A 12,362-nucleotide genomic window follows, 5' to 3' on the forward strand; every position below is an offset into this window, starting at 1 on the left:
AAACCGCTAAACGTCCGCCGCTCCTCGACGTCAATGAATAATTGAAGCTTGAAGCTCAAGACTCTTCAGTGAACAGCCACGCTGGGCAACGTTGCAAAGTGGTTATTCTTCTTCACCTACCCAACCTCTCAGACACTCTTCACGATGCGAGCGACGTCGCGGCTTTTCGCGACTGTCAAATCAGCATCGAAATATCTTGAACCCAATACGCCAACAGGCCTAACAGGGCTCACGACACACCCATCACCTCGTCCTGCCCTCATCTACACCTACCGACAAACCCTCAATAAACTCGCCCAATTGCCCAAAAGCTCCGTTTATCGCCAGTCCACCGAGGCACTCACAAAACAGCGCCTGGAGATAATCGAATCCGTGAAACCCGAGGGTTACGAACAATGGCTGCAACGGGTGCGCAAGCAGATCGAAGCCAGCCCCTCCGCTTATAATAAACTGCTCAACGAAGATGGCTCGTTGGGTAGTGAGAAACTGCATGTGGAACCAGTGGACAATTGGGACGGCAAGATCACGAGGCAGGACGCGAAATTTGAGGGACCAAACTCATTGGCTCAGGCAGAGGCAAAAGCAAGGGCTGTCAGTGATGAAGTGCGAGAGAAGGAATTGGAGGACAAGGAAGGGATCCCGCCCACTGTAGAGGACCTGGAGGTGGAACCACCATTGACAAAAGAACAGTACGTTTTGGAGTTCAAGTCGGATCTACCATTGCTAATCAACGCTAGGATCGAGGGAATCGAGCAGAAGATTGGTGCGGGCTTGATCGAAGAAGTTATCCAAGTTGCCGAGGGCGAGCTGGACCTGGTGGGAGAAATGCTACAATATCAAGTGTAAGTCTTCTCTACTTGCGTCGTCATTTGTTCTCACTTTATCTTGTGGTGCTCGCTAACAACTCTTAGATGGGAAGATCTGGAAGAAAAGACCCCCACGGGTCAATGGGTATACTTTGAACGTGGCGATAGAGTCTAGTGCCGATCCAGGCTGTCTCAGAAGTTGTACATACAATCCGCAGGAACAGAAATGGGAATCTACAGCCCTGATGTACTGTAATTCTGCATCTGCCAGTAGCTGATGGAAGCCGTGAAAACACGACTCTCATTGATTTGATCCATGGTCTTGATGTGTATTTCCTCTCCAAGGGAGGTGTTCTTTCAACCCTTCAAGACATTCCGTCCAGTCCATGCAACAGGCTCTCCGCGATCTAATATGTACAATCATTCCCAGTCGGTCTCGTCCATATCTTGAGCTCCCTTCCCTCCATCTGCAGCAACTCTTGGTTCCCAAGCTCCCAAGCCTCTTCCAGCATAATTCCTTTAGAAAGGGTTATCCTCCGGCGGCACCTCCCTGATCCAGTAGTTGCCGATGACGGGAACCTTGGACAGAATATCTTGCCTCACGCGAGGGATTTCGCCGAAGAAAAAGATCGCAAAGACGCCAGCCGCGACGCCGAAACCTGAAGCAATAGAGCCGTAACGGAGAACTTTTGGCAGGCTCAAGCCCATGAGGTTGGGAACGTGTTTAGTTCTGGAAGAGATCAAAATTCAGCTCAGAACCGGCAAGAGGGATCTACAGGGACAGGAGATGAGAGGGCGAGTAGGAAACGTACTTTGGTCCATAGGGTGAAATGTAGGTCTCGTATGTTGGCTGCTTGTTGTAGACACGCAGGGGCGTCCGGCCGGAACTTTGAAAGTGTTCGTAGGAAGGCATCCTGCCTTTTGCGTAGGAATATCTAGCGCAGCGATATTGAGACGGGCGGTATCAAGCTATGGAAGCAGGTTCAACGTCGTCGTGCAGTGCTGCAAAATGAGCTTTGAGCTCCGAAGATGTGGTACGGCTGTGGGGATGATGCAAAAGCGCAGTTTGGTGTAGCCAATCAGACGGCAGGCATTTTGAAGACACACGATCTGCGCAGTCGCACCGTCAGGCAACTTGAGCTACTAACAGTGTCCATCTATTCTCTGCCATCATCACAAATAAAATTACCCTCAGGAAGCACGCCCGTGCCCAGCTGCTCCTGCAGCTTCAACGAGCCAAAGAACGGGCCTGGTCTGCTGAGATCTCAGAAGAGTCGGGGTAGTCATGTGTCAGTGGCGTTGAGCATTGTATTCTTTCGTGACTTTTCCGATGAGGACAGGGCATTTTGACCGTGTCCACAGAAGGATCGGGAGTCAAATCTTCAACGGCTTGCCCCTGTTGCCTCAGCGAGGCGCAGCAGGCGTCGAAAGGACTGGTTGGCGAGGCAAGTAGCATAAATAGACAATTGGTTTACCGCTGTACCACATCTCCTCGCTCTTCACATCTGTAGGAAAGCTTGCAATTTTATTGCGTTATAATGGACCAGTACGAGCGGATGAAGTTTGCCGTTCAAAACGACGAGCTTATGGAAGTGTTGGATCTCCTAAACGAAGGTGCAAAACCAACAATGACCGATTTCGTCCAAGCCATTCAAAACAAGTCGTTTCCGATCCTCGAACTTTTTCTGAACGATGGATTTGACATCAAAAAGCAAGCGAGGGACGACTATCCTCCTCCGCTGTCGTGAGTTTCCATATTACTTCCTCTGGCAGGACATGCTAAATCACGCAGCTTCGGCTTGGATGATATGGAGGCGACGAAATGGATGATCGCTCACGGCGCCCTCCCCAATGCACGCTGCAGATTCGATATAACACCGCTGTCAATCGCCGTAATAGCTGCGAGACTGGAAATAATAGAATAGTTATTCGACGCGGGTGCTTCTGTCAAGTTCGGCCAGCCTCTTCATTATGCCGTACGGCACCAGCGCCCGCAAGCAATTATCCAGCTTTTGCTGAGCAAGGGCGCCTCGATCAATCAAGTGATGTTCAGCAATCATTCTGCTTCGTATCTCCAATTTGAATGCCTAGGGGTCGGCACTCCGCTGCACGAAGCTGCAAAAGCAAAGAACAAAGGTCTGATCAAACTGTTGATGGCGAACGGCGCAGATCCGTCGATTCCAGATTCGCGAGGGAAGCTTCCGGAACTGTGACAAGTTCAACTGTTTTCGGAAAGGGGAAGTTTCTCAATGTGCTATATCGTCTTTCTGCCTACCTCGGCTCGGTGATAAAGCAGTGGAATGAAGAAATCATGTTCAAGCGATGACAGCCGAGATAAATTTTTGTCACTGATTCACATTCCTGCTCAACCATATCAAAGTGTAGGAGTTTGGGCTCTCTCATCGGTGCACGTGGCTGACGGCCTCCTCGTCAAAGCATCCGGTATCCAAAGCTTCTATGTGCCTGCGCAACTTTGTGTTATAGCCTCGCTGAAGCCAATTCCCATTCTGGGTCTCGCAGTGACCAGGACGAAGATATTTCGATTCCAGTCAAGGAAGGGATCGTAAAGGGATTGATGGGGTATGGATGGCACAACTGACACTGATCACTAGATCAGACCGACCTTTTCTCGCCATGTCTCCTTCTTCAATTTCATGTACAGACTATCACACCATGTCTCCCCAACCTTGTATGTTTTCTCCTCGAATCCGCTTACCACAAATCCGACTTTCCTCAATAGCCCACAGCACGACTGATTACGTGGATCCACATCTGCGGTAATCTCACTCAACCCTGCCTCACCAAAGAAGTAAGGAATGACAGCTTCAAGCGCTTCTCGTGCAATACCTTGACCCCAGTATTTGCGGACCAGGAAGAATCCGATTTCCTGGTCTTTCCAGACGCCGATCTTGCCCACGACAACGGGATGATGCGCTGGAGTCGAAGTGGTGAGTGTGATGAGGAAGTCTGTGACACCGTTCTGCCGAGACTCGAGCATCGAAGAGAGCCATTTCGCAGTGGACGCAAGGCAAGTGTGCGGATCCGAACCCCTTTGCAGTCTTCTGTTATGGGGTATGTTCGAATCGAAGATTTTCATAACCAAGTGCCGGGGCAGCACTAGGCAGCGAAGAGCCAACTTACATGTATTTCATAACCTCGGGATCTGAGAATGCTTCGAACAGGGCTGTCTCATCGGTAGTGGTTGCTCTCGCACCTCGGAGAAGGAGCCTGGATGTAGAGATCTCGACCTTCTCGTCTTCTACGTGTAAGACTGTCGTCATTTCTTTGATGCTCGGCTTCACTTTTCATGGTCTGGTCGTGCTCGTCTTTCCGCTGGAAAGAAAAGTACTTATATCACACACATTACACATTTACTGTCGAGGAGAATATAATATTAGCAAGCCCCAAATGACACCGATCTTGCCAAGGTGGGAAGAGTCATCCTGTTTTGTGTGGCAAAGACTCAATCCTCTATTTAGTGGTGCAACATCAACCTCTCCCCCACCATGCGGTTTATACCGAAGTTGGAAGGCACAAGCTTTTTTTGGAGGACAAAGGAGGTACAGCCTCGTCTGGTCTTGTCTCAACCCGCAAGGCCAAACAAATACAAGAAAATAATTAACTCCCTTCTGCAGCTGTCTCAATGCCATGCTTTCTACATTCTCATCTCCTGGAGGATTCATTCTTCTTGACATACTGTTTAGTCTCCTGTCTGTCTCAAACATATCATTTTTGGTGGACGGTGGACTTGTATGGGCCGTCTGGATTCGTCAACAGCCCTGAAGCCGCTCGCCTCATGAGGTGAGCTGAGTGTGGTTTGTTCAGGAGAGCACAAATATCCATCAATCCTACCTAAAAGGCATTCAGTGATGGTCTACTCGTCATACATGAAGAGGAACGTTGATATCAGATGATAGCATAAATGCGCTGCTCCAAGTCGAGGTCTGTGACCCTTATGGATTGGGACCTTGACTCCGCGACTTTGTGCCCGTGCCTTTGACCAAGGTTTTCATACTTAGAGAAATGAAGTTAGTTGGTCTGGCAGATTTGCCAACAGTCGTCTGCTATATCTTCCCACAAGGTGCATTCGTCAGCTTCGTTTCTCGTCGAGCATGGCAAGAATTCTTCATGGAATCGAGGGCCAGGTGTTAGTCGTGGTGATGCCCTCCATCGCTCAAGAATCCGGACTCGGGGTCGGTGTAGAGATACACCCAGGGAGTGGATATTTGAGTACCAGCGGCCGCCTGATTCATTGTCACTCAAACCCAGCCGGCGTCCATTTGGATTCAGTCGCAGGCGGACTCCCTGGCTTCAAGCAAGAAGTAGGACCCACTCCATATCTATTCACCGGCAATAACTCGAGATAAATATATCTCTCGCCAAATTTTGTCCACATTCGACTTGCGAAGTGATGTTTGAAACAAAGTCCTGTCTACAGCGTCATCCTCATCTCCCTAATTCGCAGCCAGAAGTGAATAGCCAAGCATCATTGAAACGTAGGAGCTCTACTTTGTAACTCCCTAACTCGGGTGATATGTTGACTTCGGATATGATCATAGTGGTTACAGGGAAATGCGTAGGAGCTCTGGTCCAGGAAAAGTGATCGGTGGGAGCAAATAATAAATCATCATCACTCAGCTAATCGAATGTGAAACCAAAAAAAAAAAAAAAACGCAACTCTGGGTTTTTCTCACAATGTGAGTTTTTTTTGTGGTTTTCGTGGCCCATCATTCATAAAGGAGATATCATGCGTGATTGAGGAAGGTTGTCCGCGCACTTCTTTCAAAATCCAGCAGAGAAGGAGGAACGAATGAACGTGTGCTGTCGGCGTACGCCTAGTGCTCGAATACACCGGTTCAATGTTTGCCCGGAAAGGAAGGCCTTGTGAGTTGTCGCTGCTAGGACCGCCGGTCAGAGAGGCTTTGTAGAAGGTATGGGAGAATACTATAGCTATGTGAGCAAAAGATAATTTGAACTCGCATTCATGAAGCAGAGTGGTGAGGAAAGAATGATTCCAGGCTTGTAAAAGAGGTCATCATATTGTTATTGAGAGCTCAACAACTTAATCGATACTTCTTCGTCGACTTGATGAATGTTATCTTGAAGTTCCGATCAGTCGCTGACCACCACAGTTTCATCGAACAATCATGGGTGTAGATCTATTGGAGTTGCCCTCATAAAATATAAATCTTGGGTGTGGTTCCGTCCAGTGGCTTGCCCATTTGGGCGGTTTGAGCCAAAATCTGTGGCATATGGTCGCGGCAATAGATCATGAATTGCAGCGCTCTGTGTGCGGGCATATGCTTGCTTAATTCATTCACCGAACAGTCTTCTCACACGCCGTAGGACGCTGTCTTTCTCGGGGTCATAAGGATGATCTTTGCTCGGGATTTCGAGGACCGCAGGGAACGGGTCCTGGAACCTGTCGACAGTGTCTCGGATTTGCTCCGCAATCTATAGCAAGATCAGCGTTGCAATTCTACCCCAAAGCTCCCGCCTTATCATACGTGTTGGTTTATCAGGACGATTCCAATATCTTTCCGCTCTTTGGTAAATCTGTTGAAAGCTTGCTCGATTTGAGGCTTCTCTGTCTTTGAATCGCACACGAGAAAGTTCTTCTGTGAGTCAGGAGGGTCGGTAATATGTCCGATGCCAGCAAGCAACAAGCCAGTGACTGAGCTGGAACACCCAAGTGAGTCGAGAGGTCAGCTGTTTAGCAGTAGATGCGGGACTTACTCCTCGTCACCAATGACAGCAACGAATTGCCGATCCTAGACAGCGCTGGTAAGCAAAGATCTCCTCACAGAGACAATACAATTTACCTTGTATGCCGACACTGGCGCTGCCATAGTTGCCAACCGTTGGAGCCTGAGTTTTGGAAATAGATTGAAGCTGTTTCTGCAGAAGTGAATGTACCTTGCAGCTGAGCGCAGTTGCGTCGGCGGGCAAATGACATCTCCGATTGGCTGCATTTCGTCATTGTTTACTGCCTCCTCCTGGGTACACCACTGCACCCCAAATTTCACCCTCACTTCACTGACATTCAAAGCGACACTTCGCGATCGCATCGTTCTACCTCTGGTCGCATACAGGAGAATGTCTTCTGGGCCTTCTTCGCATCCCCTTTCATCGAAAGAATGCCCAAGTTCGTGAGGCGGCAGCCTCTCGCGGAACGTATCAAGGGCTACCTGAACCCCTACGACTTCCTCCTGTGGCTGTCAGAAGAACTTGAGTCCAATGGCTGGGATCAACTGGAAAAAGAATGGGCTGCACCGATTGGTATTGCCTTGAATGTCTTCTTTGTCATTGCGAGGGCCAATTCCAAATCCAAATCGACCAGCTATGATGATGTGTTTGGCGATATTCCAGGGGTGGCGTGGACAACCTGGCTGGTAGGCGCTGTCACCGAAATGAAAGACCACCTAGAATCTAATATTTCATAGGCTACCTTCATTGTTCACTTCTTGACATTGTTCTGTACTGTCAATGCTACCTACACCTTTTGGCGGAAAAGACATTATCGCCTTTTCGAAACATCCGTCGACGACGTGCCGAGCACCCCTTCCGCCAAACGAGTGCGAGTCGATTCTTCACCGGTCTCCTCATCTCCGCTGCAATACCTGTCGCGCATCATAGGAACAGAGTCAGCTCGGTCAAGGGCACATCCTGATCCAACAAGAGACGTCTGGGAAGTCGCAGTCTGGGACCCTTTACCTATATCCCTACGCTTGTTCTGCTATTTCAGTCCTGGCCACATCCTCGTGTACTGGCTTTTCCTACCTACTCTCCCTTCCGACCCTAGACCTAGCGTCACAATCGCAACAGCCATGTTTGTCGCAATGCTCCTCTCTGCACAGCTTTCCTTGCTTCAGTCAAGCTATTCCGCTCAGGTCAAAGACTCAGCCTTGATCTCTAAAGAAGTATTGCATGAGTATGATACAAAATATGTGAGACCACGGACTCAGCCACTGTATCGAGATGTGGGGACTCAGTTCAGTGAACAAGCTTCATACAGCGCGAGTCGCGACGAAAAGTACAATAAGGTCGACGTCTATACACCTATGGTGGTGATCAATCGTGGTTTCAGACCCAATCCAAATCCCAATTACGCGCAGTACACGGATCCCGACACAGCAATAGCCAGTACCAATGTTCGACAACGCCTAACTACCCCGGATCTCCGTTCACCGATCCACAATACCAACCCCAGCACGGCCGTGAGGCCTCTAGGAGGAATGCGCCAACCGAATTTTCGACCGACTGCAACTGGGGGCGAGGGTGGAAGTCTTGGTGTATATTCTCATGCTGCGTCTCCTCTTCGGAAAAGTGCGTCCGCTCATTTTTCTCGTGAGAATAGGATGGCGAGTCCAGAAAAACGGGGTTCACCGGACAAAAGAATGAGTGTCCCTGCTGCGGCGGCTACTCAAAGATGGGCTCAACTTCAACCTGATAGCTATCGCAGAGAGAGCGGTCGCTTCTGATAGATGTACGAGTCATCCAAACAAAAGGCATGATACCCTTCCGTAAATGCCATCCAGGGGGGGGGGGGGAGGGGGGGCCGGTTCCTGCTCCTTTGGCGAATTCAATTCGAGTTGTTCCTTCCGCAACAGCAGCATGACTCTGCCCACAGATCTTTCACCGTCATGGTAACCGTCTCTCAAAATACCAACGGCACTATGGTGTGACGTTCTCACCACCATGCTTGGTGCACAGACCAGCATATGGTATGAAGTACAGTACATGTCATAGCAACCACCCAGGTCTTCTACAATGCCTGTGAAACATCCACATTCTTCCCCTAACGGTCCACCTTCTTTTACCTCTCGTCTTTTCAATAAATTCTCATCCTCACTAGCTTCATTCAACGTCAAAAAGGAGACCTTATTTGAGAGAGAAGGCAACGGCTTCATACATCAGCATTCGTTACGACACACTTCCAAATTTTGCAACAGTCAAAGTACCTGCTACCAAGAACCAGTGAAACGAAGTGCCATTTTCTACGCCGACGGTATTGACGACCGGGAACCACAGCACTTTGCAGAGCGGAGTGCCGAGGGCATACCGATCTTCGATGAAGACCATCGCTCTCAGAGAGGGTTTGACTCCTACAAGTTGAAGACCGTGCCGGAGCTTGATGCTGTGCACGACGTCTCAAGCCGCTTGGGTCGCCGAAATCGTGGCTTTTTGGACGATTACTCGGTTCAAAAGGTCCAAAAAGGCACCGCAGCCACCGCGGCCACCGGTTCGGAGATGCACCGCTTTGTCAACAGCGATGACTACCTTCTCGCCCGAGGTGCGAACCCCCGAACCGGAGTTGTTACGCCAGGCTCCCACAGCGCTAGCAATTCCGTTGACCAGAACCAAAATGACTTGTCTAGGATTGGGAGCCAAGTACCCTCGCGTCGATGGCGGCAAAGAGGTGACCAATGGGTCAGCTTGGGTGTAGATGAGCCAACGCCCCAGCCAACGTCGTTGATAGATGAGCCTTTGGAGCATCAATATCAACCCCTGAGGATGCCACAGAAGCTCACAACCCAGGAAAAGCGGGATTCATTGCTTGATCATGGAAGAGGGGAATATGGGTCTGCGATGAATCTAGCCTGCGTTCCTGGAGAACAACCCTATCTTCATCAGAAGTCGCTGGGAATTGATATGAAAGAGGATGTTGCCTATGGTGGTGTTCAACAAGCCAATATGCAGGACGGTATAATCATCAACAGACCGATTAAGCGGAAACCTGTTGGGAGTCCTCCAGCTGGAAACGCAATCAATCCAGGCGCGCATCCTCAGCGAGGGACAAGCGGAAGCACAGACACCGTCCGAAAGAACCCCATGTTCAGCAGCGAAGTACGGTTCTCCTCTGCACCTGATATTGTGAAAGGACGCCTGTTCCGACCTTACACAATGGAGAAGACTCTACCAAAGATTCCGACCTCTAGCTCAGATACTGCAAGTCAAACTGGGGAGGCTCCTTTTTTAGGAGTTCCACAAGCAGACCAGCAAGTAGACGGCCAAAATTCAGAAATCTCAAACATCTCTGGCCATCATACAGCCGAAAAAGAACTACCATGTCTGCCGACGAACAATGGCCAATTCTGGTCGATCCCGGAGCAGACACCGTACCCGATTACTCCAGAGGGAGTGAAAGAAACGAGCATGACGGCATTTCAGTCCTTGCACGGCGAGCCTCCGAAGGGGCCGAGGGCAAGCGACTTCGTGCGTCCACACGGCCGCGGGAGGAAGCCAATGTACCCAATAGCCCTGGAGGCGACGCGCCTCAAACCTATGGGGGAGAGAGTGATGCCAATCCCAGAGTACGACAACCCCCCGAAGCTCCTATTGCCGTCGACGCAGACCAGTGGTCACAAAGTCAAAGGACCAAGGGCTCCGCCCCTACAGAGAGTAAAACTTCTAGATGGAACGAGACAAAACCTCAATCCACGGTCGAATATCACTACCATGTCCACAGACATATCTATGGGTGCGCGCCGTCTTCAAAGGCCCAGCCGACCACTTCGACAGCCGCAGCCGCCCGACTATTGGATAGCGAGCCATGGCCAGCAGGCTTTCCACCCGAAACCACTTCCGTTAACTGGCACAGACACCATCATGAACAACAACGTGAACCCGAGTGCCGATGCCTTCATGCCAGTCCCAATGCCAAGGATCAGGCCCAGGGAAGCAGCACGGCCCCCATTGCTCACAAGGGAGGAGATGTACCGGGTACCCAGAATCGTGCCGACAAGCAATCAACCAGAATCAAGAGACGTAAAACCCCGCCAGATGTTGATGTCACAGAGTGTGGAGCCTGGAGCAGGAGAACACGGATTCATGACAGAAACGAGTCTGATGCCAAAACCACTGAAACCACGATTACAACCCTTCCAAGCGCCCGCCGCGTCGGAGGATACAAAACCCCAGCACGCAGCAGTGAGCGCGAGCGGCGCCGGCCTGAAGAGGAGATGCAGCCATTGCAACCAGGACGTCAAGCTTCTCAATTCGGATAGTGTCACCCCTATGTCCGCCCTCCAGAAGGACGTCGCCAGAGCAAGCGTGGGTACTGAACGTTTGCATCCAAAAAGAAGCCCACTGCCAGAATTGCGCCAGGATGTAGCTCCACAACAAAACGCAGAAGCCCAAAAAGCTATCATGAGTCACTTGCACAACAACGTCAATGTCGTCGATGAACGTGATCATACGATCTGCTGCCCTGAGTGCTGCAAACAAGATTGTCATGAAGGTTGTCTCGGACACCCGAGCCCACCATGGCCATCTGGTGGTATGAGCAACCTCTATTTGGACGCTCGGAGTTCAACCAGTTCTAGTGATTTGGGAACGCAAGATCATTTGGAGATAGAGAAGCCTCAAGAGAGAGGCAGGTTCACACGGCTTGCTGACTTCAAACCTGCACCGAAGAGGTCGCACAAAAAGGAAGAGGTAACCAAGTCTGGCAACCATATTCAGGCAGCCTTGTCCAAAGCTGGCGCTAGTGAGTTGATTTTGCACCCACCAACACCTTCGATGAAATCTGTTCATGACTCGGTCAAACGGCTACCTGGTGCAGTGGCGGCAGCCGTGAGCGCCATGGAGCCACCATGGCAGAAAAGAACGAAACAGCCGTTGGCGGCGGTATTCGGTGCTATCGAGGCATCACAACACAGAGTTTCTGCGCCGCGCACAACTGTCCATAGAAGGAAAAGAAGTTCAAGTTTACCCATTATTGGGACCGGCGTCACTTCACGCTCCAGTAATAGGGACGCTCAATATCTCCGCGCTGCAAGCGGAGGCTCTCGGCTCCGCGTTGCCACACCTCTCGCCTTCGCAATGGCCTGCTCCAAGTCCAGTGAGAATGGCCATTCGAAAAGCCGCAATGTCAGTGGTGCGAGCTCCACCACTATCGAGCTGCAGGTCCCGAATTCTTTATCACTGGCCTCCTATGGCAGTTGTGGTGCCATTGGAGAAGTGCTTCTCATACCCTTTCAAGCTGGCCAGATGTGGATTCGCAATCACCCTCAGATCATCACCGTTGGGAAAGAAATGGGTCAGAGAAGCTGGGCAATGGCGCAGCTCATGACAAAGACGGGGTGGCGTCTATGGGCGATGATATTTGTATACTCCAAGACTGGGAAGATCAAATTCCATGTCAGCCAAGGGGAGACGGCCGGTGGATTTATACTGGACGTGGGGAGGAGCCTGCTATACTTGATCATCTTTGCTGCATTGAGCACGCTAGCGATGCGTGTATTGGGAGTGGTGGGAGGATTGCTGGGAATCATCGTGTGGATTGTCCGGACTATATTTTGGGTGTTGAAGGGTATCTTGGGGGTTGCACAGGTGAAATAGGATGGTGTGAGAACACAGAGGCGGTCGAACAGACTGGGGAAGACTGATGAGAAGCTGCTGGTGAGGAAAAACATCATTATCCATAGCGTACAATGAAAGGTAGATAGTTATTTCGACAGAGCGAGCTGGTATCCGCAGAAAGGGCGGCATGTATTCGATTCTCCCTTTCAGGGATAAGCCCCTTACTCTTCTGCTTGGTGGAGGAAGTTGAGC

General features: G+C 50.4%; 6 protein-coding genes across 6 annotated transcripts; 3 read left to right on the forward strand and 3 right to left on the reverse strand.

Moving 5' to 3' along the window:
- Positions 1–144: 144 nt before the first annotated feature.
- AYO21_01617 (hypothetical protein) lies at positions 145–981 on the forward strand (the record flags this gene model as incomplete). Its single annotated transcript, XM_022651599.1, has 2 exons — positions 145–842; positions 912–981. The coding sequence occupies 2 exons, from the start codon at positions 145–147 to the stop codon at positions 979–981; spliced, it is 768 nt and encodes a 255-aa protein (XP_022516112.1).
- Positions 982–1,325: 344 nt separating this feature from the next.
- Positions 1,326–1,719, reverse strand: AYO21_01618 (hypothetical protein; the record flags this gene model as incomplete). The annotated part of the gene is made up of 2 exons (XM_022651600.1): positions 1,326–1,536; positions 1,619–1,719. The coding sequence occupies 2 exons, from the start codon at positions 1,717–1,719 to the stop codon at positions 1,326–1,328; spliced, it is 312 nt and encodes a 103-aa protein (XP_022516113.1).
- A 625-nt stretch (positions 1,720–2,344) lies between these two features.
- Positions 2,345–3,019, forward strand: AYO21_01619 (hypothetical protein; the record flags this gene model as incomplete). The annotated part of the gene is made up of 3 exons (XM_022651601.1): positions 2,345–2,550; positions 2,599–2,698; positions 2,732–3,019. The coding sequence occupies 3 exons, from the start codon at positions 2,345–2,347 to the stop codon at positions 3,017–3,019; spliced, it is 594 nt and encodes a 197-aa protein (XP_022516114.1).
- Positions 3,020–3,414: 395 nt separating this feature from the next.
- On the reverse strand, positions 3,415–4,087 carry AYO21_01620 (hypothetical protein; the record flags this gene model as incomplete). The annotated part of the gene is made up of 2 exons (XM_022651602.1): positions 3,415–3,868; positions 3,948–4,087. The coding sequence occupies 2 exons, from the start codon at positions 4,085–4,087 to the stop codon at positions 3,415–3,417; spliced, it is 594 nt and encodes a 197-aa protein (XP_022516115.1).
- Positions 4,088–6,119: 2,032 nt separating this feature from the next.
- Positions 6,120–6,655, reverse strand: AYO21_01621 (V-type proton ATPase subunit F; the record flags this gene model as incomplete). The annotated part of the gene is made up of 4 exons (XM_022651603.1): positions 6,120–6,260; positions 6,314–6,485; positions 6,543–6,577; positions 6,629–6,655. 4 exons carry the CDS (start codon positions 6,653–6,655, stop codon positions 6,120–6,122), a joined length of 375 nt encoding a protein of 124 aa, XP_022516116.1.
- A 288-nt stretch (positions 6,656–6,943) lies between these two features.
- AYO21_01622 (hypothetical protein) lies at positions 6,944–12,149 on the forward strand (the record flags this gene model as incomplete). Its single annotated transcript, XM_022651604.1, has 3 exons — positions 6,944–7,198; positions 7,250–8,132; positions 8,785–12,149. The coding sequence occupies 3 exons, from the start codon at positions 6,944–6,946 to the stop codon at positions 12,147–12,149; spliced, it is 4,503 nt and encodes a 1,500-aa protein (XP_022516117.1).
- Between the last annotated feature and the right edge of the window lie 213 nt (positions 12,150–12,362).

This window comes from Fonsecaea monophora (genome assembly GCF_001642475.1).
Source record: "Fonsecaea monophora strain CBS 269.37 chromosome Unknown Scaff6, whole genome shotgun sequence".
Lineage (NCBI taxonomy): Eukaryota > Fungi > Ascomycota > Eurotiomycetes > Chaetothyriales > Herpotrichiellaceae > Fonsecaea > Fonsecaea monophora.